The sequence below is a fragment of the Triticum urartu genome, chromosome 7 (genome assembly GCF_003073215.2).
Source record: "Triticum urartu cultivar G1812 chromosome 7, Tu2.1, whole genome shotgun sequence".
Lineage (NCBI taxonomy): Eukaryota > Viridiplantae > Streptophyta > Magnoliopsida > Poales > Poaceae > Triticum > Triticum urartu.
In genome coordinates, this window is record NC_053028.1 from 51,618,257 (window position 1) to 51,642,765 (window position 24,509).

The window sequence follows — 24,509 nt, forward strand, 5'->3', positions numbered from 1 at the left end:
AATGTCACCTCAAGTATCCGCGGACATGATTATACGATATGCATCACACAATCTCAGATTCATCTATTCAAACCAACACAAAGAACTTCAAAGAGTGCCCCAAAGTTTCTACCGGAGAGTCAAGACGAAAACGTGTGCCGACCCCTATGCATAGATTCCCAAGGTCATGGAACCCACAAGTTGATCACCAAAACATACATCAAGTGAATCAATAGGATACCCCATTGTCACCACGGATATCCCACGCAAGACATACATCAAGTGTTCTCAAATCCTTAAAGACTCAATCTGATAAGATAACTTCAAAGGGAAAACTCAATCCATTACAAGAGAGTAGAGGGGAGAAACATCATAAGATCCAACTATAATAGCAAAGCTCGCGATACATCAAGCTTGTACCACCTCAAGAACACGAGAGAAAGAGATCAAACACATAGCTACTGGTACATACCCTCAGCCCCGAGGGTGAACTACTCCCTCCTCGTCATGGAGAGCGCCGGGATGATGAAGATGGCCACCGGTGAGGGATCCCCCCTCCGGCAGGGTGCCGGAACAGGGTCCCGATTGGTTTTTGGTGGCTACAGAGGCTTGCGGCGGCGGAACTCCCGATCTATTCTGTTCATCGATGTTTTTAGGGTATATGGATATATATAGGAGAAAGAAGTCGGTAAGGGGAGCCACGAGGGGCCCACGAGGGTGGGGGGCGTGCCCAGGGGGCAGGCGCGCCTCCCTGCCTCGTGGCCACCTCGTTGCTTCCCTAACGTACACTCCAAGTCTCCTGGATTGCTTCCGTTCCAAAAATAACTCTCCCGAAGGTTTCATTCCGTTTGGACTCCGTTTGATATTCGTTTTCTTCGAAACACTGAAAGAAGGGGAAAACAGAAACTGGCATTGGGCTCTAGGTTAATAGGTTAGTCCCAAAAATAATATAAAAGTGTAAAATAAAGTCCATAAACATCCAAAATAGATAATATAATAGCATGGAACAATAAAAAATTATAGATACGTTGGAGACGTATCAGAGGGTGGCGGAGGACGCCCGTGCTGAAGCCCTGAGTGCAGTCGGGCCCAAGCGCCTCATCTACGCTTGGCGGTACGTGGACCGGGTGCACGCTTCCAGCAAGGAGGAGTACCTGTTGGCGCCGGATTACCACACCGGTGAGATCACGCTCGCCCGCCGGCAAGCCGCCAATCAGCACCTCGCGAGTTGCGAGGCTGAGGAAGAGGCGTTGTGTCGGTGCGCTGGGAAACGACCGCGCACCAGGGCACTTGTTGCGCGCCGCAAGCGCTCCTGCGAGCGCCGTGGCTTTTAGTAGGAGTGTAATTTTTGTATCGTAAGGCGATCTCATTAGTTTTGGGACGCAAATGATAAATCCCGAACGTTCAGGAATTATTAGCATCCTTAATTAAGTATGTAAAAGGGAAAGTTTGGAAATCTTGTGTATTCGTACGCATTTTGTCCCGAACGTTCAGGAATTATTAGCATCCTTAATTAAGTATGTAAAAGGGAAAGTTTGGAAATCTTGTGTATTCGTACGCATTTTGCAAGTACGTGCACATAGCACAAACTTTACTATATACTACTATCGCACTACACGTCTCTCTCTATATATGCTTACAGACTATGCTACTCCCTCTGTTCAGGTCAATAAGTCATCTTTGGTTGTGCACCGTGACCAAGAAGGATGGAAGGCTTATACACCTAGACGGAGGGAGTACTACTATTACTTATGTACGTGCAAATGCACGTTTTAACATTACGATGCGGTTTTTGTATAAGTAGAAAAACAACATTAGTCAAGCTTGTGAAACGATTCAATGCAAAACAAATGCAAAAATGCTCGTTTGATTGTTTACTTTTAGCTTCCTTCTCTCTGGTTATTTCTCTGTCGTACTTTGTACGGAGTATCTCACTGGTCAGAAAGGCATGCAAATTCCCAAACCGCTTCCTACACCTTGTATCGAATTTTTTGCCTAACAAGTTGTGTCGTGCAATTGGAATTCCAACTTGAGTACTATTACTAGTAGGAGTACCAGGGCCAGTTCTTTTAGGCTTCTAGATTAGTAATCCCATAACTACTACCTCCGTCCTGGTTTATTGGTCCCCATTGTAATCTGTGTCAAATTTTGATCATAAATTTAACTAATGAAATGTTAGTGCATGTCACATGCACTAACATTTTATCAGTTAAATCTTTGGTCAAAATTTAGCACAAATAAGAATGCTGAGGAATAAGCCAGGGCGAAGGTACTACTAGTAGTAGTTTAGAAGCCCAAATAAATGAGTGAGGCGCCTTAATGTTACTCTCCATTGTGACTAGTCTTATGGGAAAAGCTGGGGAAGCCGCCAAAAGAACTGGCCCTAGGAGTAGTAGCTAGGGATCGAGTGTGCGAGATGAACCGGAGAAAGTAAATGCAGAGAGATGAAATGCAAAAAAGACGGAGGGATGTGATGGTTGCTTGTCCGTTTATTTTACTGGGAGTGGTTGGGTTTTGTGATATGATGGCTTTACTGCCGCGCCACGAGCGGGGTGAGACTTGATGACCCACAAGTATAGGGGATCTATCGTAGTCCTTTCGATAAGTAAGAGTGTCGAACCCAACGAGGAGCAGAAGGAAATGATAAGCGGTTTTCAGCAAGGCATTCTCTGCAAGTACTGAAATAAGTGGTAACAGATAGTTTTGTGACAAGATAAATTGTAACGAGCAATAAGTAAAAAAAGTAAATAAAGTGCAGCAAGGTGGCCCAATCCTTTTTGTAGCAAAGGACAAGCCGGAACAAACTCTTATAATAGGAAAAGCGCTCCCGAGGACACATGGGAATATCGTCAAGCTAGTTTTCATCACGTTCATATGATTCGCGTTCGGTACTTTGATAATTTGATATGTGGGTGGACCGGTGCTTGGGTGCTGTTCTTACTTGAACAAGCATCCCACTTATGATTAACCTCTATTGCAAGCATCCGCAACTACAACAAAAGTATTAAGGTAAACCTAACCATAGCATGAAACATATGGATCCAAATCAGCCCCTTACGAAGCAACACATAAACTAGGGTTTAAGCTTCTGTCACTCTAGCAACCCATCATCTACTTATTACTTCCTAATGCCTTCCTCTAGGCCCAAATAATGGTGAAGTGTTATGTAGTCGATGTTCACATAACACCACTAGAGGCTAGACAACATACATCTTATCAGAATATCAAACGAATACCAAATTCACATGACTACTAATAGCAAGACTTCTCCCTTGTCCTCAGGAACAAATGTAATTACTCACAAAACATATTCATGTTCATAATCAGAGGGGTAATAATATGCAAAAAGGATCTGAACATATGATGTTCCACCAAATAAGCCAACTAGCATCAACTACAAGGAGTAATCAACACTACTAGCAACCTACTAGCACCAATCCCGGACTTTGGAACAAGAATTGGATACAAGAGATGAACTAGGGTTTAGAGATGAGATGGTGCTGGTGAAGATGTTGATGGAGATTGCCCTCTCCCGATGAGAGGAGCGTTGGTGATGACGATGGTGATGATTTCCCCCTCCCGAAGGGAAGTATCCCCAGCAAAACAGCTTTGCCGGAGCTCTAGATTGGTTCCGCCTCGGTTCCGCCTCGTGGCAGCGGAGTCTCATCCCGAAAGGTTCCCTCTTATTTTTTCTCATCGAAAGACTTCATATAGCAGAAGATGAACGTCGGAGACCCACCAGGGGCCCACGAGGTAGGGGGCGCGCCCTAGGAGGGGGGGCGCGCCCCCCACCCTCGTCAGCAGGGTGTGGGCCCCCTGGACTTCATCTTTGGCAAGGATTTTTCTTTATTTATTTTAAGATATTCCGTGGAGTTTCATGACTTTTGGAGTTGCGCAGAATAAGTCTCTAATATTTGCTCCTTTTCCAGCCCAGAATTCCAGCTGCCGACATTCTCCCTCCTTATGTAAACCTTGTAAAATAAGAGAGAATAGCCATAAGTATTGTGACATAACGTGAAATAACAACCCATAATGCAATAAATATCGATATAAAAGCATGATGCAAAATGGACGTATCAAGACTCCCGTGCAGCGCCGCCCTCTACACTAGTACTACTACATCGGTCGTGGTTTATCCTCCATTGAATTTGACTGAAAATTTATCTGACAAAATGTTAGTGCATGTCAACAAAAACAATATGGTTGGATTCGTATTTGAACATAGTTTTCAATGATATAATTTTAGGTGACATGCATCATCATTTATCGTACTATATATAATGTTAGTTCAATTTTTGGTCGTAGTAATCTATAGTAAGGTGCCCGTGCGTTGCACGGAAGAGTGAAATGCATTGATCGGAGAGTTGTTTATTTTGACAAAGGATGTGGGGGTCATCTCATGTGTAACGGGTATCGATAGGTTTGTTCGGATATTATTTCATCTCTAGAGCTCACAAACATCCGGATGAAATAGATAAAAAAAATATCTTTTGCAAACAAAAGCGTTCAACTATTTAACCTGCATCCAAAACTTGTGAAGAAATAACTCTTATTGTGCTTTATAGGAAATGATCTTCAAGAATTAGTTTTTGAGTATCCATTGTTATACATGTTGGCTATAGATGACATGGCACTTACTTATAGTCAATAGTTGGCTATACTATTTAAGTATTAACCATGCCCTTATACACCTAGACGGAGGGATTAAATCAGGATGATTTGGAAGGGGGCAGAGGATATGTAAGAAATGGTTCATAATAAGTCTTTCACCAGTACTGTAGTAAAAATTCATACATGAAAGATTCTAGACTAAACCATAAATGGATACACTTTTATTCATGCGCGAACTCCAATAGAGCAAGATCATGCATGGAAGTCTCCACATGCTTAGACAGCGGATTACATTGAGCGAAGACTAATGATCAACATCTATCTATCTATCTATCTATCTATCTATCTATCTATACCTCTATACCTATACTAATTTGTCACTTCCTAGAAATTACCACGTTAATTAGTAATTACCGGCCGTTCATCTGATGGGACCGGGTTATAACGGTGCAGATCCATCAATATAATCCTTGCAATCTACAAAAAAACCAACATAGCGCTACTGTAAAAAAAACAATCTGAGCCACGTGTAAAAGAACAAATCTCCTTCTCTTCCACGACTTCCACCTCCACTCAAACCAATCTAGGGAACCTGTAGAAAACACAATCTACCGTGCTCTTATAAAACTTCAGGATAAATCCTTCCTACAGAGTACTCACGCGATCAATCCTTCCTACAGAATACTCACGCAATATTTTTCCTACAGAATCTTCACGCAATATTTCTCCTTCCTATCCCCTTCCATCCCCCGATGTCTTCTTCTCTTCGATGACGTCCACCTCCGCTCGATCTTACTATATAATCTAGGTAGAAGCCAACACAAGCGCCCTCCCTCATAGAGTTCACGGCCATAGCAGCTGCCATCTATATGGACATCTCAAACATCATCTTGCGAGGCTGTGAGGTCAACATTATGCATGGTTTAGTCTATGCTGCCTCGGTTCCTCTATGAGCCTCCTCCCAATATACTACGAAGTCTCCTTCTGCATGGGCACGGCTCCGCCACATTGCAGGTCGACGAGATCATAAAAATCATCGATCTAAGGCACATCTCCCGTTTGGATTGCAAGCCCACGTCAACCGCCGGCCATTTCTAGCAGATCATGACCCCAGCCGATGGGATACTTTTCTTGTATGCATATTGGTGGTTCATCAACGTACACATCCAAGAGGCCAGACCTAGAGACTCGCTTATCTATGTACCTTTCTTTTGATTAGTTTGTGATTCCTTTAATAGGTCAAGAGAGCACGTCATGAAACACATATCGGTACTTATGTCTGTGCTTATCTATTGCCTTCTAATTCCATTATGGATATCCATGTGTCCTCTTGGTGCCTTTCCCTGTTCTCACTTGGGTGAGATAGATCTGCAGAAGACAGATTGATATGCACGGAGGTGGAAGAGATTTTAGGCCAGCGAGTAGCGCTGGACATTGCCAAGCCATGATGCAAAGACACAAACAACCAGTGCAGCTAGGACAACTTCAAGGAGGTAGAACATGTTTGATTAGAAATTATATCTGTTTTGGATACCTGCCAAGGCCACACACAGAAGGAACTTTGATTTGATGTGTCCACGTGACCTGCAGGTTTGATCAGCACCCGACCATGTCTCATGCACGAGGAGTTGGGGATCAACATGTGCCCTGGACTGAACAAAAACAAGTACCAGCAGCAGGTCGGTATTTTGCGCTCAGCCGTGCTTAAGGTAGTGCAAGCCATGACTTGAATTCTGATCTTCAGTCTTAGCGAATACATGAGCGTTTCAACCCAGACGCCTGAACTCACTTTTTTTTGATCTAGGATGGCGTTCACATGACGCCCATGTTCTTGATTATGCATATGTTGATTATCCTAATGGCGCGCTTTATACCCATGAAGACTGGACAAATTTTGAATGCCTACAGGAGTAGAAAGATCAACAAGGATGTCAACCATATAAATCATGTGTTCATCAACAAAACCGGTAGCAGTGGCGGCTGTAGTGAGGTCAGACATACCGTGTTAGGCAATTAATCTTGGTAGAATAATCAATACTGAGGACAACATGGTAAGATACACCCTCACATCATCCCAGTATGCTGTTTGGATGTTTACAAAGAAAGATGCAATAAGGACTAGAGATTAAATGATGTCTACCACCGATTGAATATATGTGAATGCGACATGGAAACGAGGTATAAAAATTCCGTTTTCTCATAACCACCAAAAGGATGAGTTGGCTTTTCATCCATGAGCTTTATTTTAATGATTAATGTTCCGTGGAAGAAAAGGCGAGAATGAACTTTATAGCCACCTGCTCAGTTGGTGGACCATGGTCCTCAGACATACCAAGCTAAATGATGTCTGAAAGTATGTATGGCAAATGCCCTGATGGAAGTAAACAGCATGACAACAAGATGATTTGATTTTCCATATCTTTGCACAGTCCGTTTACATTTTTCAAATAAGTTACCAACAACATGTGAAAAAGAAGGGCAAATCTTATGTTTTCTAGGTACACACGTTTTTCATGCTTTGGTGTTCCTTCTTCTTGGTTTCAATGAGTTCTAACAGTGTGCATTGAGACCAGATTTATTTCAATTTAAGAGGCAACAAGTTCCAGATTATACCATTCTTAATTATGTGCTAACACACAAAATTCCCCAAGTATATCATTTAGTCCTGTCACTAAGTTACTGTCAATGGAAAGCCCATTTTGCCGCCTGTTTTAGCACATTGAAGCCCTTCCATAACAACCTTAGGTTGGACATCCTCCTGCAGCTATGGTGCACCCTGCTGCAGGTTTCCTGTAGGAGATTATATTTTAAATCTTTTTTTTACAAAGCTGTCCATATTCTCCGTGACTTCAATTTTTAGTTTGAAGCGAAAGAGAAGGAAGGATGATAATCCAGCATCCACCGGCCAACTCTACAATATTTGGGAAGCATAATATTAGGTACTTGGCGCAATGTACAAGTATGATTTAACATGCAAAAAAGAAGAAGATACAAGTATGATAAAACACCATTATTGTTTATTTTACTTTTCTACATAGAAACACGTTTGTTCCCTCAAATTTTAACCATGGATGATGATTCAGAATTTATAACACGAATATAAATATGTGAATTTTATTAACTCCTTCATGTACACGTAGAAGTTGTTTTTAGTAATATCTTTTAGAGACATAATCCTTACACTGTGTATATACATGTACTTCAAAAGTACGACATAAAGGAATTTCCATAGTTGCTCTCTAATTTTTAGAAATCAATAAAAATAGTTAAGAGAAAGATCAAAACAGATTAACAATATATTATAAGGCAAGTGAGAGTTGAGATAAAATATTTTTAAAGTGTACAACGTAATGGTGTCCAATGTGCTACAACATGACATGTCTTCATCGACTGTACAATTAATTATTATTTACAATGTTGCAAATTACCAGCCATAAAAATATATACATTCATTTATTATATGTATGGATCCAAAAGATAGGCCATGTCTCAAAAAACTGTGTTAGAAGACATGCATTCCAGTGGTACATGTAGCAATCCCAAACAGATTCTAACAATTCAATTGGCATAGATGAAGCAATATCATCCCGTGAGTAATGCTTAAATAATTACAAGTCAACAGAGAGATAAGAATAAAAAACATAGTCACAATGCATACATATATCGCTCAATCAAGGTGACTATTGTAGTAAATATTCCATGCCAAATCATAAGTATAACTCGATACTTCAAAGACGTATTTATGAAGTTTTTTCGCCATTTCTTACTAGCCCGTGCGAATGCACGGGTAGACGACTAGTTTAACTTAGTAATGCAGATGTCCAGATGAACCTCCTTGGAGTCCCCATGCACATTGTTGGAGGTCAAATAATACCATGCATCTTCCATGTCCACATCGGCGGGAAGGTCCCATCTCGGCAGAGTCCAAGTCAGCTTGATGTAGCCAGTGTCGCCGCCCACGTACCTCCGAGGGGTAGTAATAGTGAGCACGCACCCGTACATCGGCCTCGTGTCAGTGTCAGTGTCAGCGGCGTTGCCCCTGACGCACACTACAGAGATGTGGCGGCGGCCTGCGCGGGCCTTGCCGATGGCCAGGATCAAGAGGAAGACGCTGCCGTCCTCCTCTGAGACTAGCAGGCGGCGCTGATCCTCCAGCGACTCCGGCACGGTGAACGGGTAGCACGTCTTGTACTTGATGTTCTTCGCCAAGGGCCAGTAGTGATCGCCGCACGCCTGCGTCAGGTGATGCACGATGTGTGCCGGCGAGCCCCAAAACGACATCGGGCACTCATAGCAGTAGACGAAGGGCTCCTTGGAGGCATCGACCAGGCCGTCCATGAAACGGGAGTGGCTGTAGGGGACGTTCCGCCAGTTGAATATATGAGTAAGTTACTACGAGATTTCTACAAAATAAATTATGGCGGCTATAACAGAGATTAAACTAATCATGTGGACTAGCATAGTAGATAAACAGATCGAATCTAGGACACAGACTAGAAACATGAATTCTACCATGATTTCAAACAGGAAGGACAGAAACACATACGGTGCAACGGGAGCAACACCATTGTCGTTGAGGTTGTCGCCCATATCGTTGAGGAAGAGGTTGCCGAGGTCGGGGAAGAAGTCATCGTCGGTGAAGTCGTCGCTGCTAGCAGTCGCGAGAGTGCGCTCCCCAAATTTCAACAGCGCCTGCCGAATGGAGCGCAGGAGGGAATGGCTGTAGGGGACGTTGCGGCCGCCGAATGGAGCGTAGGAGTAGCCCACGAAGCAGTAGATGGTGCTCCTCCCTAGTCTCTATTCTTATCTCTATCTCTACTACTCTTCTTTGTTTTTTATAATATACTAGTTGTACGTAGTTGTTAAATCGAATAGTACTGCACCGTCCACTGCACGCCCGGCTGAACACGCCTCCTTGCCTCCATCAAACCCCTCCGTTAAACCCGCATGCAAACCGAGAAACCTACTCCGGCCCGCGGGAAGAAATTTGCCGGTTGCCGTTGGAGAATAATAGAGTCACGTCCAATCCATTTGAGTTAATTGCGTGTATGATTCTCCCTCTATAAAAAGTTAATTGCATCCTTAATCTTGTATTCTAAGTACTCTGTGGGTTCCACTGTCAGTACAGTGCATGTGACTTGCAAGCTAGCTACAGATTCGTACAGAAAGTTAAAAAGAAACAAATCCATGACTTGCAGGATTGGAGTTAGCACCGATGGAGGTTCATAGTCGTTCCACGCTCGGGCATTGAAGTTTGTAACTATTTTATATTAGAACATACTACTCCTCCGGTGCTAGTAGTAGAGCAGAGTCCTACTCCACTACTACTCTACTCAAGCAAGTTAGGGCATAGTAGCAGGTACTGTAGGGAGTACTAGTACTGTGATCACTCAAGCAAGTTGTCTGACTTTGATATGACCCTATGCTGCTGGTATGTGTCTCGTAAGTCAAGCGGCGTGCTATAGTCATCATCACCTGTCCACTTCCCGCAACACATATTCGCTTCTCCATCTTTGTCCGCTCTTCCATCCCCGCTAAGGAGCCTCCCCCCTCGTCCAATCTTCCATCCCTGCTAAGGTGCCTCCTCCCTCGTCCGAAACCCAAGCACTAACAATGGTAGAACCGAGTAGCGTCCGCTGAAAGAGTGGCTGGAATTCGCTCCCCATAGAGGTAATCAAGCTCATTGTTTTGCATGTGGACAATCTCAGTACAATGCCGCTTGCCGCGTGCTCGTCGGGGCTGTACTATTTACTCAAAGCCCTCAGGCCGGAGCTTTTTAAGCCAGCTCCTTGCTTGTTAATGCCGCCTGATCTTCAGAAACGGCATGTCACGCAGCATAACGATCGTAGGGTGGCGAGCATCAACCCCCTTGACTGCGATCCGATCCCCGTCACCCTCAACTACATTAACAGTATGTACTGGGTCGGCATGAACACGTCTTGGATGGTGCTCGTCGACGGTCGCGGTAGCTGGATGCTCGTGGAGGTCTACACTCGGCGATTGATCCCCCTTCCTTCGATTAACACTGCACTGCTTTGGCACCGCGGCCCAGAATACTCGGAATCTTATAGTAGCCAACATGATACCAAGTTTGATTTGCTCAAGGTTGTAATCTGCCAAGTGCCCACAAGATCTGCGAATTATAAAGACTTCAGGCTAATTGCGTTCTTCAACCGTGGTCTCGCCTATCTGATAGGTCACTGCGGTAAGTGGATAAATCTGCACGTCCATCGCAGGATCATACATCCTCCATGGTTCTCTGATGCCATTGAACACAAGGGCTTCATTTACGTTGTCGACTCCTTCTATGGCTGGACGTATTGCTGGCCTACTCCAGTCATCGCTACAAACGGCTGTTACATCAGTATGTTACTTTCCTATGATATCATGATGGCTTGCTTATATTACTGTCAACATTTACTGAAAAAATATTCATACTCATAACATGCTGTTCTTAAGATTGACTACATCAAGAGCCCTTTTTTATTTGACTCCAACTTTTTTTTCAGGATTATTTGACTCCAACTTGATATGATGTTGTAGGCCGCCTGGTGTCCCTACCCTTCCTAATCCCAAAACCTTTGAAAGAAAAGCGGCATGGCAGTTGCAGGTGGTTCCTGGCATGATCAGACGACGACGAACGATTGATAATCGTTCGCACATACCGGACGTGTTGTTTCGCGGAATACAATCACAGTCATTGCAAGGTCTTTGAGCAAGATCCCAGCTTCTCTGGGCCTTCAGGAATTTTTGACTGGAGATTGGTAAGTCGTCTTGGTACACGCTCTCTGTTTGTCGGACTGAATTATCTGATTAACTAGGAGATAACCGACGATAAGGATCATGATGGCAGCACGGTTTCGTTCATCAGGCAAAACTGTGTGTACACATCGTACCATGCGTCTCTGCATGCACCATACCCTGATATGTGCCACCACGCTCTGCAGCCCAAAGTAGGAGAGAGGGTCGCAAATATCAGACTTCGACCTGCTGGCTAGAGTTTCCCCCGTCAGGCACCCATCTGGTTCAAGCCGTCAGCCAATCTCCACAGCTTAATAAATAGTAACGTCTAACTGAGCCAGTTAGTTAGATGTGTACACTTGGTGTAGTAGGATCTTTATTTAGTTTGATGCATACACTTGTTCTTTTTTGGTAGCCCTTTTGTAATGATAGCTGATGTTTGGTTTGGAAGAGAGAATTGCGTCTTCACTCTTCTGGCCTGCTTACTGCTTCTGTTGCACCCCAGCTCTGGTTGCTGCTGCTGCTGCTGTTTTCAATGTACAATCAGTAGTATATTTCGTCTGTTGATTGAATAAATGTGTTGTTAGAACGACAAACACAATGTTTTGGAAGTCGTTGCACGGTTCGATCCTTTAGTGCCCCGTATCATACGTAGCGCATACTATTTTTCGTATAGAACACATTTTGCACTTGTTGATAACATGCAGCCCACTGATGAAGGCCCAATAGAGAAGCCCATAATTAACTGGAAGGGAGGCTCTCACATGAATCCGACCCAGGTACATGGTCATGGTCCCCTAAACATAAATAAGTAAATAAATAAAGCTAAATGCTCATGCACCAGATCTTTCAATTCACGATTTAACAGGTCACGGTCCATTTTTATTTTTCAATAAGAATATCCAACCCAGCCCAGCACATTGGCGACAGCACTTTATCCTCCGCCTTGGTGCGCTCTCCGCGGCGCCGCCGTCCGGCCCTGTCAACATAGTTTTTTTTGAAACGGTCCCTGTCAACATAGTGAATCGGGAGAGGACTGTAGTTGTGAGTATGACAGTACGGACCCACCAGGTCCACTCCCGAACACAAGCAAGCGCCTATTTTATTACTCAGATGAACCGCTCTTTTTTACTCTAATCCACCCTACTGATATTTGGGACCCACATCATTTTTAACGTATAGTCAATTAACGACAGAATTGCACAACTTTTTTTAGTAGTAATTCGGAGGAGCAGGCTATAAACTGGGTTGTGCGGTCTCTGTGGCCCGTCTAACAACATGACCAGCCTAGCAGTTTTTTCTTTGAGAAAATAGGTAGCCCAATATTTCTTTTTGAAGAATACCCAAGCTAGGCCTATTTGTTTTCTCCGACTTATTAGGCTGCAAATCTTTCAAGACAAGGAGGGATGCATTCTGGCCTGGCCAAAAAGTATGGTTAGTGTCTGTTAAAAGTAATATCAAAAGGGGTTGAAAATCTATTATATAACTACAATAAGAGCAAAATAAGCCATCACATTCATCCACAGAGATTAAATGATCCAGGCCATCAATTTTTTGATCTAAACGGCTGAGATTTAAAGATATTACGTTACATACAAATTTGCATATGGGAAATCTGTCACGTACATGTACGATGGAATAATGCAATCATGATCGTGTGGATGAGAAGCACACGTACAGGCTAAATAAATAATATTCCTGAGAAAAAAAGGCATGTACTAAGTGTTTGTTATAGAATTTTAATAGAAGAGGAAAAAGAAGCCAGCCACGTTACGCTTAGACCTTACAATCAGAATCCACTCGCAAAGAAAAAAACAATGAAAGATGGTTCCGTATCCAATACTATCACCCTGTCAAACCAACGGTCAATGATTGATTTTGAGTGGACACTATCGATGCAAGGAATTAGGAGAGAGAGAAATAGAAAAATCATTTAGTTGGATGATGTGTGTGGCCACAAGGGACTGTTTGGGCTGGCTATACGGGCACAATTAACGCTAAATACATTGACATATTAAATAGCTTCCATAAAAATAATAAATAGGTCTGGGCATTTTGTGTGTACGGAGCAGTACAACAACGTTTTGAGCAACAATAAATTTATAAAAGGAGACTAAACTACAAAATCTTATATGTAAATGTTTCATGCATTGTATTAAGAATAAATTAGTGATTGCAAAACTCTATCAGAAGAATGACTTTTGTAATTTTTACACTGTAAAAAGTGTTCTTTTTAATGAAAATTTGCACATGCTCTCATGGGCCGAACATGTACATACTCCTTCCGTCTCAGTTTACAAGTCCTACGCGTATACCTAGGTTGCCAATTTTATCACCATAATATAAACTATATAACACAAAACTTATACCGTTTGAAAATAGAACATCTAAAGTTTATATTGATATATTTTTTGTAATACCCTGTAAACTGACGACCTAGGGGTACGCGCACGCCCTGTAAACTGAGAGAGAGGGAGCATGCGAATTACTATAACAGCAGGGGAAACCTTTTTCAACACGTCATAGCTTCTCTTCTCTAGACCGCTTCAAAAATACAGTAACATGCATATATTAAGACATCCTAGGTAGAATAGATAGAATCCATGCGAGTGGTCATTATGCCTAATACACAACAAAATTGAAATAATGTGCATATGTTTGGCCCGAAAATAAGTATTGCTGCAAATATTTTGAATGCAATACATGTGAAAGTGGCATATGATACGAACGGATTAAATATTATCAGCAAAAGATGTAAGAAACTATTACATATGTGCTAAAGAAAAGAAACTGATGATAGGAGCGAGTGAAATGGAATTTATAGAAAGTACATTAATATTGTTTGCGAAAATATTTCTGTTTGATATATGTGAGAGGCTATGACAGTATACTAAATATGACATGAATTTCAAATGTGCATCGACTTGCGAACGTACGGATGTACATGGTATGTAGTGCAATTAAAATGCATTTGATAATTATGTCATTCTGATAACACCCATGTCAATATACTCATCAAGCATCCGCTAGGTAAATGGATTGGTATCAACCAAGAGTCGTGTTTATAAATAAATCTAAATTTAATTTATAGCCGACAACTATATTACAATACTTGGAATAAGAGTAGTGACAAAAATGATTCATCATGTTTACAAGAGAAATTGCTTCATAAATCGAGCTATTCTTCAACATATAGATCGTGGTATTTCTTTTTAAGAAATTAGAATGCATTCTACCATCTAAACTTAGTCTCAGTTTTTCACAACAACTTCGACAACAGGTACGTAGTCAAGGCAAACAAACTATCAATACGAACTGGCATATGATCTAAGAATATGTCAATTGCTAAAATAAATATTTTCAAAGCTATGTATTGAAACCTATGTCAAAACCTAAAATAACATTTATAATAATTTATTTATGTATCTAGCCGCGCAAATGCGCGGGTAACTCCGCTAGTTCCAAAAAAATTTATAGCAAATGGGATATTAGTTTCTTTTTTTGTTTTTATTCTTCACTAATATCTTATACGTATTTCATTGGATTTAACATGACATAGTACTAATTTATTTTTAAATTTTTTTAGTATGGCTACTAATTTTTGGATTAAGAATATTTTGTTCCGCAGAAAAAATTTGCGAGTTTTCAAAATTTCTCACATATTTAGTTTTCAAAATTTCTCACATATCAAGTCTTCATATTTCTATTTTTTGGAAAAAGGGTTGTGTTAAGTCCATATTTTCTATCGATATCCCTTCTGATTTGTTGATATCTTGCAGCTATGCCAATGCCATGATCTAAGAATGGGTGTTGCCCTCACCTTTATTCTGTAAATGCCAAAGCGTCCACAACATATAAGCGACATAAATTTCAAGCTTACAGATATTACATATGTTTGATATGTCTGAGTTCAGCATATGGTAGCCCTAATGATCGCAGAACTATGAACATAAGTTATCTTTTGTTCTTTTTGTGATCAAAGCTTCAATTGAATCATTTGAGATTATCCTCCTACTTATTCAGAAATTGCATGACGTATAAGTCTAGACTGCTATTCGTCGATCCCAAGTAGGTGTTAGCCAATAGCATGCACCAGGCCAGTAGATTTGTTCACTCTAATTGGCAATCTTCTTTACATGTAGTCCTATGTGTGTGTTCTGAGGCTCTCGCATTAATTTTTTTTAAGAACAGTGATCCATGTTCGGAGTACCTGCAGGTTACAAGTTCACCTTATCCTATGTTTTACCTTAGGTGCATTCGTGGTACTAAATAGAATCGAAGAAGGTTACTGTGGATGTGGAGTATAAGCTTCAGAATTTAGCACTGTGTGTACTGCTTAGGCTAGCAGCTTCCTTTGTGTCTGTGTAGGTGGCTGGAAAGTTTATTCCAGCGATTGATGTTGCAAAGCAAAAGTTAGGGCTTTGGATAGAGATTTATTTGGGTTTACATCAATTCTGCCCGAAAAATGTTGTACTGAAGTTTGCATTGAAATGAACTGTTTTGATCAAAAACTTCCACACAGTCAACTGTATTCTGAGCAAACTATTTAAATTTTCTTCCATCAAAGAAAATAACAAAGACAATCTCAGGCTTCCTGACAGGCGCGGCGTGTTGCTGCGTCTCTGCCTGCTAGTTATTATGTATAACTGCAGAGACATCACAAATTGACCCATCACACGCATCATAGGCATGATGATAAAGGATGTTCCCTTTTCCGGAGCATATGATATAATTATGACGATCTATCATGTTGGTGTGAGGTTCACGTAAGCCCATGCAGATCGATGGACGACGTTTTTATCCCCATGATTATATAAGACAAAAAAAATCATTGATTGCTTGTATCTTCTCACGTACTCATCCATACAACACTTTTTTTAGGGGCTCATCCGTACAACACTTGGCAATTAGATTACGTGACACTTGCATTAATATTCATATATGGCCACAAACGGACAAGCCTGCAGCCAGTCGGTCTCCTAATTAGGCCAAAAGAGTTGGGTCAGTGTGATTAAAAAGGGAAAGGATAACACCTAATCAGGACAGCGAGCAAGATTTCTGTGCCACATCTGTCACTTCATTGTGATAGCTGCATCACCCTCAGATACTAAAAACCTAAAATGTGCAGGAGAAAGCAGGAAATGCTCCTCTCGTGTTCTACTGACCCCGATTCTGACTCCTGCGGGCGTCGCCGTCAGGATCGTCGAGCGAGCAGCGGCGCCTGGCCCTTGGCACGCGCTGCAGGAGTGGCTCCTCACCAGCCCTGGGTTTCTGCGGTGGCGGCCGGCAGAGGCAGATCAGGGTCTCCCCTGCCCAGACCCTGCCTTTTCATAGCCTTAGAAAATTAAGATTGTTTTAAATTTGCGATTCAAAGTTTAAATAAGCAGACGGGTTCAATTCATTTGTTATAGTACTTGCTTTTAGAATAACACGCGCACTTTGGTTAAGTTAAGAAAAATTGCGAAATGGTTAAGTTAATTAGTCAGCGTAATCAGATCCATGCCGTCATCGCCCTTGTCCAATTTTTTTCAGGTTAGTTAAACCATCGAGTTTTTTAAGAAGTAATCGGAAGATCGGAAGACATTTAACCAATGAAGATTTGGACAACTAACAACGCATTTTGGCAGTTGCTTGTTTATCTGATAGACACAGCCAGGCTCTCCGGCCAACTGGTGTCAGATTCAGCTCAGCTTCAAGAGAAAGTGGTTGATGGAAAGCCTACTCTCGTGACTTGACATTAGATTCGAATTATTTACCATTCATCTGTGCTCTTCATGTGGTCCCATGATGCGGGATGTCCGGCTATTATAAGTTACGTGGTATTGCACCTAATTAACATTGCACGATTAAGACAACCTAGCTACGTGTATATATTTCGGCCTGATAAATCAAGTGAACTAGCCAATACATTTTTTGTTAGCTTTTTAATGTGTTCATTCTGGGTCTATTTTTGTTGAGAACCTTCCAATCTATTCATTTTTGATAAATCAAGTGAACTGTCAAGGTAATATAAAGAGCACCAGAAAAAGAATTAGAGAAAAGTGCATTTTTCGTCCCTCAACTAATCGCGAAGTGTGGCTTTTGTGCCTAAACTTTTTGTTGGTGTAACCTTCGTCCCTCAACTCTTTAAGACCAGGTATAGTTACTCCCTCTTAGTGGTATTCCTCGGTCAAATCCCGGTTTTGACATGATGTGTTGTGCCTGAACCCGGTTTGAAAAAAATATAGGAAATAATGATTATATGAAAATGACAGCTTAAGAATACTAATAAGGTGATAGAAGCATGGAAAATGCACCATTAGTATGATCCTAGTTCCCTTCAGCTGCTGCAACTTCTATTTGAAGCTGCCGAAGAGTAGGATCGGTCACATTTGGGCACTGGAGGTGGGGAAGAATGAGGCGAGAAAAGGGAGGTGGCTGTCGTGGGTATGGATAGATAGGCTTTTCACATGCCCATGAGGTATCCCACAGGTATCCCCAAAGTATCCGAATTTTATTTATTTATTTGAAAAACAGAAAATAGGGAGATACATGTCCGATACGTTTTGAGAAGTATCAAAACGTATCCGAGTTTCCGATATGCCTGATACGGCAGTTTTCAGAAGTATCCGGTTAACTTAGCTTGTAGGATTCAGCATTGATCAAATATCATGATTTTACATGGTGACAAGGCTTGCAATTCCATCAGGTGCTCAAAGTATGCACGACTAAGGCAAACACATGTTGAACATAGCTTATAACCTTCCCAACTCACTTTTGGACTCAGGCTTGAAGGTTATAAGCTATGTTCAACATGTCTATGGAATTTGGATACACTCACGGAATTGGGAAAGTTATAAGCTATGCTCAACTCACTTCCGGAATGAGGTTTGAAGGTTAACCTTGAAGGTTATAATAAAATTTTTGGAAATGAGAAAGTATGCTCAAAGTACTAACTCGATGTTTTGCTCAAAGTATGCACGACTAAGTAACTAACCTACTGACTAGATGCAACTGTCTTTTTGGCAAGGTAAATGCTCTGTAGTTCACTACAGGGTGCCCCTCAATTTTCTTTTGTACCAAATGTTTACTCAAACATTCTCATTTCTCGTCTATTCTGTTAGGTACCGAGATATAGACCAAACGGATAATTAAAATTACTTGCGACAACTTACTGTATATCGGACGAAGTTGCGCCCAGTAGCGCGCTGTGAATGGAGGGCGTGGGTCGACTTCATCCATCTGAACACTACTTGGGGGATACCGCTCTGCGGAACGTGGAGGCTCTGGAGACTGTCGACCTCTCTTCCGTTTATGCTGTGGAGGCGGCAACTTCCAGAATGTGGGGAATGGCTGATTGGCAGGAATGGGCAGGGAAGGCTGCACAAAAGTAAACATCTTTTTATTAGCTACAACAATTAACTTAAGTAAACATGGATATAATACATATGCTTAATACAACATGGCAGGAAAACCTAGCGGATAATAAATGTCTTCAAGTAGCAAGTTGTACTCAGGTAGGAAAGATCTTTAGAATATTTTACCAGCTCACTAAAGCAATCGAGATCACATTTTGGTGGGACGAATGAAGTATCCACCACTCCTACATGGAAAAACAGGATGAGAAGAAGATTTTTTTTATGAGCAATCGAGATGTTCTTGATAATGTTCTTGATACCAGTTGGTGGCTTGTCTTTGATAATGTTCCTCGGCGCCCAACTGAACTCCATGTTTGGTACCTTGCCCTTGAGATGGTTAAAGGCACGGTTGGCGTCTTCAGCAGTTAGAAACTGAATATCAAAATAGTCCTCCACTTCTTCAGACCTCTTGAGACCAGCAGTCTGCAAAAAGAAATAGAAAGACAGGCTTCAGTCCAGATTCAATTATTCAAATCAATGTCCACAAATGAAGATTAAATCAAAGGAGGGGGAGACTAACCCGGCCATGAAACTTCACCATATGCTCCATATGGTCATATGTCAGACAAATCTGTGGGAAATATCTCTGAGGTCTTGCCCTCAAGGTTTCGCATGACGCCATCTAAAGAAGGAGAACGGAAAATGTCACAAAAGATTGGAACAAGTTAGCTTTGTTTCAGATGACACACAAATTTGAAGAATTCGTTACAATGTTGCCATATCAGTAGCAAAGATGGTGGAACTGAGGATGAGGACATGAATCAGATGACAATTTCTTTGATGGTACACTAAAGAAACTGCTAGCGAGTGGAGCAGTAAAAGCTGGATGCAAAACTAGGTTTCTGGAAGAAGAACCAGGCACAGTTCTTTTCAGCTTTTGATTCCAAAACTGAGTGTTGACGGTACCATTGGCGATTGCATTCACATTAAAAATAGCATTCAAATTAGCACACAGCAGAAGCAAGAAAGAACCATTGGCAGTTGCATTGAGTAATCACAATATTTTTTTTTAAACAAGCCATATTCCCTTTACAGTTGCATTGAGCATTCACAGTAACCAAAAATAATAATTTACATGTCCATTCATCCATCCATCTACGAAAAACCTAGCCCCATTGATCCATCCATCACGCAAATCATGTACTAAGCATCTGCATACATCCATCTTATCCAACTTCCATCGTTCCATGTACAGGAGAGGAACCAGAACAGAACAAAAACCGAAGGACGAGAGGCTCACCAGGAAGCGGTGCAAGAAGAGCTGCGACCGGCGGGATCGGCTCGTTGGGGACGGCGGAGGAAGGGGGTGGCCGGCGGGATGGGCGCGTCGGGGCCGTCGGGAGGGGGAGGAGGCGGGACGGATGAATGCTTGTGCCGGCGAGATGGGAGCGTGGGGCCGCGCTCGCCGGCTCCTGCGGGGTGGCGGGGATGGCGCCGGTCGTCGGAGGGAGTAGGAGAGGTACGGGCGACGCAGGGGCTGCAACCTGGCGGCGGAGGAAACCCTCGAGGGGGGGAAATCGAGCGTCGGGAGACAGAGCGGACCAGTCATTTTCTTGGGCCGGACCAATCATTTTCTTGGGCCGGACCAGTCATTTTCTTGGGCCGGACCAATCATTTTCTTGGGCCGGACCAGTCATTTTCTTGGGCCGGACCAATCATTTTCTCGGGCCGAAGGCCATTTTGTCTGCAATTTTAAGCTGAGGGATAGGCCCTTCTTTTACCTTTTTTAGGGGTTTCTTTACCTACCTACTAATAAAGTATCCAAATACTTAATCGTGCAGCTGCACAATTTCCTCGCGCTGAGCGCACGCGCTAACTGACAAGGTCTACCCGCAAAAAAAAAACTGACAAGGTCTGAAATCAACCGACCGCTTCGTTATCATTTTCTCTAAAAAAAACCTTATCCTGATCCCCTTTTCCTCGTCTCTTAGGTGGAGCAGAGGAGTTGCATCGCCGCCCAGGCGACCGTGGGGAGGCGGCGCGCCAGAGGAGCTCACCGAGCAGGTCGGTCGGGGAGCCGGAGCAGCAGCGCTATGTCAAAGGATAGCCTGTCAGTAATGTTGGCAACAATGTTGGTATCAAGGGTGAGGGACGAAGGGAACCATTTTCCTGCTCGCAGTAACGAGGCAGACCAATAGGCAAAGTTCTCGTCCATCGACGGTTACCGGGATGTCATCAACAGTAGTAACAGGGTCTTACTGACAGAGTTGTACAATCAACTGCCTCCTTATTACGCGAAAAAAATGATTCCTTCCACTGACATCTGGGGCCCACCGGTTGGGAGGCTGACCTGTGGGCCTACTATGAGTTGACGCGTACGCAGGGCTTGCCAACTTAGTCAACAAACGATTCTAGTAGCAGTAACCGTTGGATTTGAATCGAACGGTCCTGCCGCTTCTTCAATCGATGCTCTTCTTGCACCAGCCGCCCAAACCAGCGCCGGAGAGACCGCCTGCTCCTGCCTCCAGTGGCCGGCTGTGTTGCCGTTGAGGCCTCATCGCCCCCTACTACTCCCACCGCTAGCCAGGCCCTGCGGCGACGACGACAGCCTCACATCGCAGCCAAACCAGTGAACCCTCGTACTCCTCTCCGCGTGGGCATCCACTGCCGCGTCTTCCCCGGCTCCACGTCGTCCCCTTCCTAGGCCTCACCGTCGTCCACCGCCTTGGTGCTCTCGGCGCGGCGTGGTCAATGTGGTCAATGACCGACTTCCATCGGAAGAGTACTATACGTGGAGAGGCTGACAGCTGGGTCCACGGCCACAACCCAGTTTTTTTGTGATTTGCCAAGTAAGTCGCTTTGTCAGGCCTGTTGGGCTGCAAATCTTTCAAGTCGAGGAGAGCTTTCATTCGACTGGTCGAGAAAATGGCCTATCAATAATGAGAAATGGGCTGTATATTTTTAAAACACATCAAACCGACAATTAGTTTCAAATTTCTTTTTTTTTCATTTTGAGATTTTAAATTGCATTGATTTTTATGCGTGGACAATTTGTTGGATTTTATATTGATATATATTTATTTTTAAAATCAGTTTGAACGTGACTCGAAATTTCGGGATTAAAAACAATTCGGACCGCACCGAAATATGCAAAATTTTGTATAATTTTTTAACCGTGGCCACAATATGGGCTGTAATGCTAACAAAAAGAATATGTGCTCCAAAAAAACCTTAAGAATTAGCAAATGGGCTGTAAATTATTAGAAATAATGGCAGATGGGCTGTATGATGTTTTCCACAGATTTGAGGCTTTCCTAAAAAAAAAGGTTGATGCACAAGCAGTGACTGTTGGATGTCCATCCAACGGCCGTCGTGCTTCTTCGATCTCTGCTCTTCCTGCTCCAGCCGCTCAAACAAGCGCCGGCGGGACTGCCTGCTCTCTCCTCCCCGCGGCTGGCTGTGCTGCCGCGTAGGCCTCACCGCCCCACCGTACTCCCATCTCTGGCCTAACCATCCCTCTACTCACCCACACCTGCTGTTATTCTCCGGCGACGGCAGACGAACCAGTAAACCCTCGTACAGTCGTACCCCCCTTCGCGTGGGAAACAACTGCCGAGTCTTCCCTGGCTCCGTGTCGTTCCCTTCCTAGGCCTCGCCGTCGTCCACCGCCCTGGTGCTCTCGGTGCGGCCTGGTCAACATGGTCAACGACCGACATGCATCTGAAGTGGATTGTACGTGGAGAGGCTGACAACTGGGTCCACGGCCGCACGCAAGGAAATGCCTCCTTACTACGCGCAAAATAATGATTCCTCCACCTGACATCTGGGACCCATCGAAAGGGCCTCTGTATTTCGCGAAAAAAAGTTACCGCCGCTGACAGCTCGGACCCACCAGCTATATCTTCACACGGAAGGAAGTGCCTCCTTATTACGCACAAAAAAATGAATACTCCCCCTGCTAGCTGGGACCCAATATAGTGGGAGGCTGACTTGTGGGCCTACTAAGTTGATGGGGACAGAGGGCTTTGTCAACTTAGTCAATATGCACGATTATAGCTCCAGTGACCGTACGATGCCCATCCAACGGCCGTAGTGCTTCTTCAACCTCTGGTCTTCTTGCTCCAGCCGCCCAAACCAGCGCCAGTCGTGCCCCGTGCTCCTGCCTCCCGTGGCCGGCTGTGATGCCGCGGAGGCCTCACCGCCCCCTACTACTCCCACCGCTGGCCAGGCCATCCCTCTACTCACCCACACCCCCTGTTATTCTGCGGTGACGGTAGCCTCACACCGCAGCCAAACCAATGAACCCTCGTACTCCTCTCCGCGTGGGCATCCATTGCCGCGTCTTCCCTGGCTCTGCATCGTCCCCTTCCTAGGCCTCACTGTCGTCCACCGCCTTGGTGCTCTCGGCGCGGCGTGGTCAATGTGGTCAACGACCAACTTCCATCGGAAGAGTACTGTACATGGAGAGGCTGATAGCTGGGTCCACGATCGCAATAAGGAAGTGCCTCCTTATTACGCGCAAAATAATTATTCCTCCACCTGAGAGCGGGGACCCACCGGACGGGCCACCGTATTTCGCGAAAAAACGTTTCCCCCTGACTGCTGGGACCCACCAGCTACATCTTCGCATGCAAGGAAGTGCGTCCGGGTAAAAAAAATGATTCACCCCCTGACTGCTGGGACCCACCAGCTACATCTTCGCACGCAAGGAAGTGCCTGACAGTCGGGACCCACCTGGTCGAAACTTACGTAGCGTTGTCATTCTGGTCGCGAACGTGTACGTACATACTGGTCGATGTAGAGGCACACACGTGTTGTAGTAGAGGCGCGCACGTAGCATGTACACATATGTACAACGGCCAGGGTGCAAGAAAGTAAATACGGCCACGTACGTACATACGGGCGGGGTCTCGAATGCCTACTCGCGCATACATACGGCCAGGGCTCGTGTACATGGCTGTGTCGGAATGGAGAAACAACTCCGTCGTCATGTTCTTAGGGAGCCAACCGGCTGGGTCGGAACGGAATGTGTCGTCGTGTTCATCGGGAGGGCTTGGACGAAACAGCCGATGGAAACGAGGCCTGGCGTACCGCAGAATGGAGGAAACGGCCTTGTGTTCGACCGGCCACGGTCGAAACGGGATCCTGTTCATTGGGAGGGGTCTGGTGTACCGCAAAACGGAGCAAACGGACCTCCTACGGTCGAAACGGGGGTCCCGTTGATCGAGAGGGGTGTGGCATACCGCAAAACGGAGGAAACAGACTTGTGTTGGAGCGCTACGGTCGAAACGGGGGTCCTGTTCATCGGGACGGGTCTGGCGTACCGCAAAACGGGACTCCACGAGATACTGTTCATCTCCACCGTCGACCCCCTCCAGCCTCCACGGGCTACAGTTCATCCACCGTCGACCTCCTCCATCCTCCACCTGCGACTGTTCATCCACGGGCTCCTGTTCATCGAGCTCTCTCCACGGGCTCCTGTTCAACCACCCCTCCACGGGCTACTATTCATCCAGCCCTCCACCATCTACTGTTCATCCTGCCCTCCACGGGGTGGTCCTGTTCATCCAGGCCTCCACGGGGTCCTGTTCATCCAGCCCCAACCGGCTTGATCGATCGGGGTCCTGTTCATCCAGAGGCAACACCACGGGGTCCTGTTCATCCACCCCACCGAGAACTGTTCATCCAAACCCCCCAGCAACGCTCACTGTTCATCCAGAGGCAACACCACGGGGTCCTGTTCATCCACCCCCACCGGGAACTATTCATCCAAACCCCCCGGCAACGCTCACTGTTCATCCAGAGGCAGCATCGACCGGCTTCAGTTAGCAGCAGTAGCGA

General features: G+C 44.2%; 2 protein-coding genes across 2 annotated transcripts; both read right to left on the minus strand.

Moving 5' to 3' along the window:
• Positions 1-7,517: 7,517 nt before the first annotated feature.
• On the minus strand, positions 7,518-9,937 carry LOC125521811. The gene is made up of 2 exons (XM_048686876.1): positions 9,137-9,937; positions 7,518-8,941 (listed from the first exon to the last, which is right to left on the minus strand). The coding sequence occupies exons 1-2, from the start codon at positions 9,178-9,180 to the stop codon at positions 8,386-8,388; spliced, it is 600 nt and encodes a 199-aa protein (XP_048542833.1). The 5' UTR covers positions 9,181-9,937; the 3' UTR covers positions 7,518-8,385.
• Positions 9,938-12,323: 2,386 nt separating this feature from the next.
• On the minus strand, positions 12,324-20,267 carry LOC125521810. The gene is made up of 6 exons (XM_048686875.1): positions 19,969-20,267; positions 19,249-19,350; positions 18,989-19,151; positions 18,855-18,913; positions 18,486-18,690; positions 12,324-12,749 (listed from the first exon to the last, which is right to left on the minus strand). Exons 2-6 carry the CDS (start codon positions 19,348-19,350, stop codon positions 12,619-12,621), a joined length of 660 nt encoding a protein of 219 aa, XP_048542832.1. The 5' UTR covers positions 19,969-20,267; the 3' UTR covers positions 12,324-12,618.
• Positions 20,268-24,509: the final 4,242 nt, after the last annotated feature.

Coding starts and splice junctions, on each gene's coding strand:
- LOC125521811 (XM_048686876.1), bottom strand. CDS start 9,180: ATGGGCGACAACCTCAACGACAATGGTGTTGCTCCCGTTGCACC. Junction 8,942..9,136: donor GGTGTTGCTCCCGTTGCACC/GTATGTGTTTCT, acceptor CGTCCCCTACAG/CCACTCCCGTTTCATGGACG.
- LOC125521810 (XM_048686875.1), bottom strand. CDS start 19,350: ATGGCGTCATGCGAAACCTTGAGGGCAAGACCTCAGAGATATTTCCCA. Junction 18,914..18,988: donor CAAAGACAAGCCACCAACTG/GTATCAAGAACA, acceptor TTTTCCATGTAG/GAGTGGTGGATACTTCATTC. Junction 18,691..18,854: donor TCGATTGCTTTAGTGAGCTG/GTAAAATATTCT, acceptor ACTTTTGTGCAG/CCTTCCCTGCCCATTCCTGC.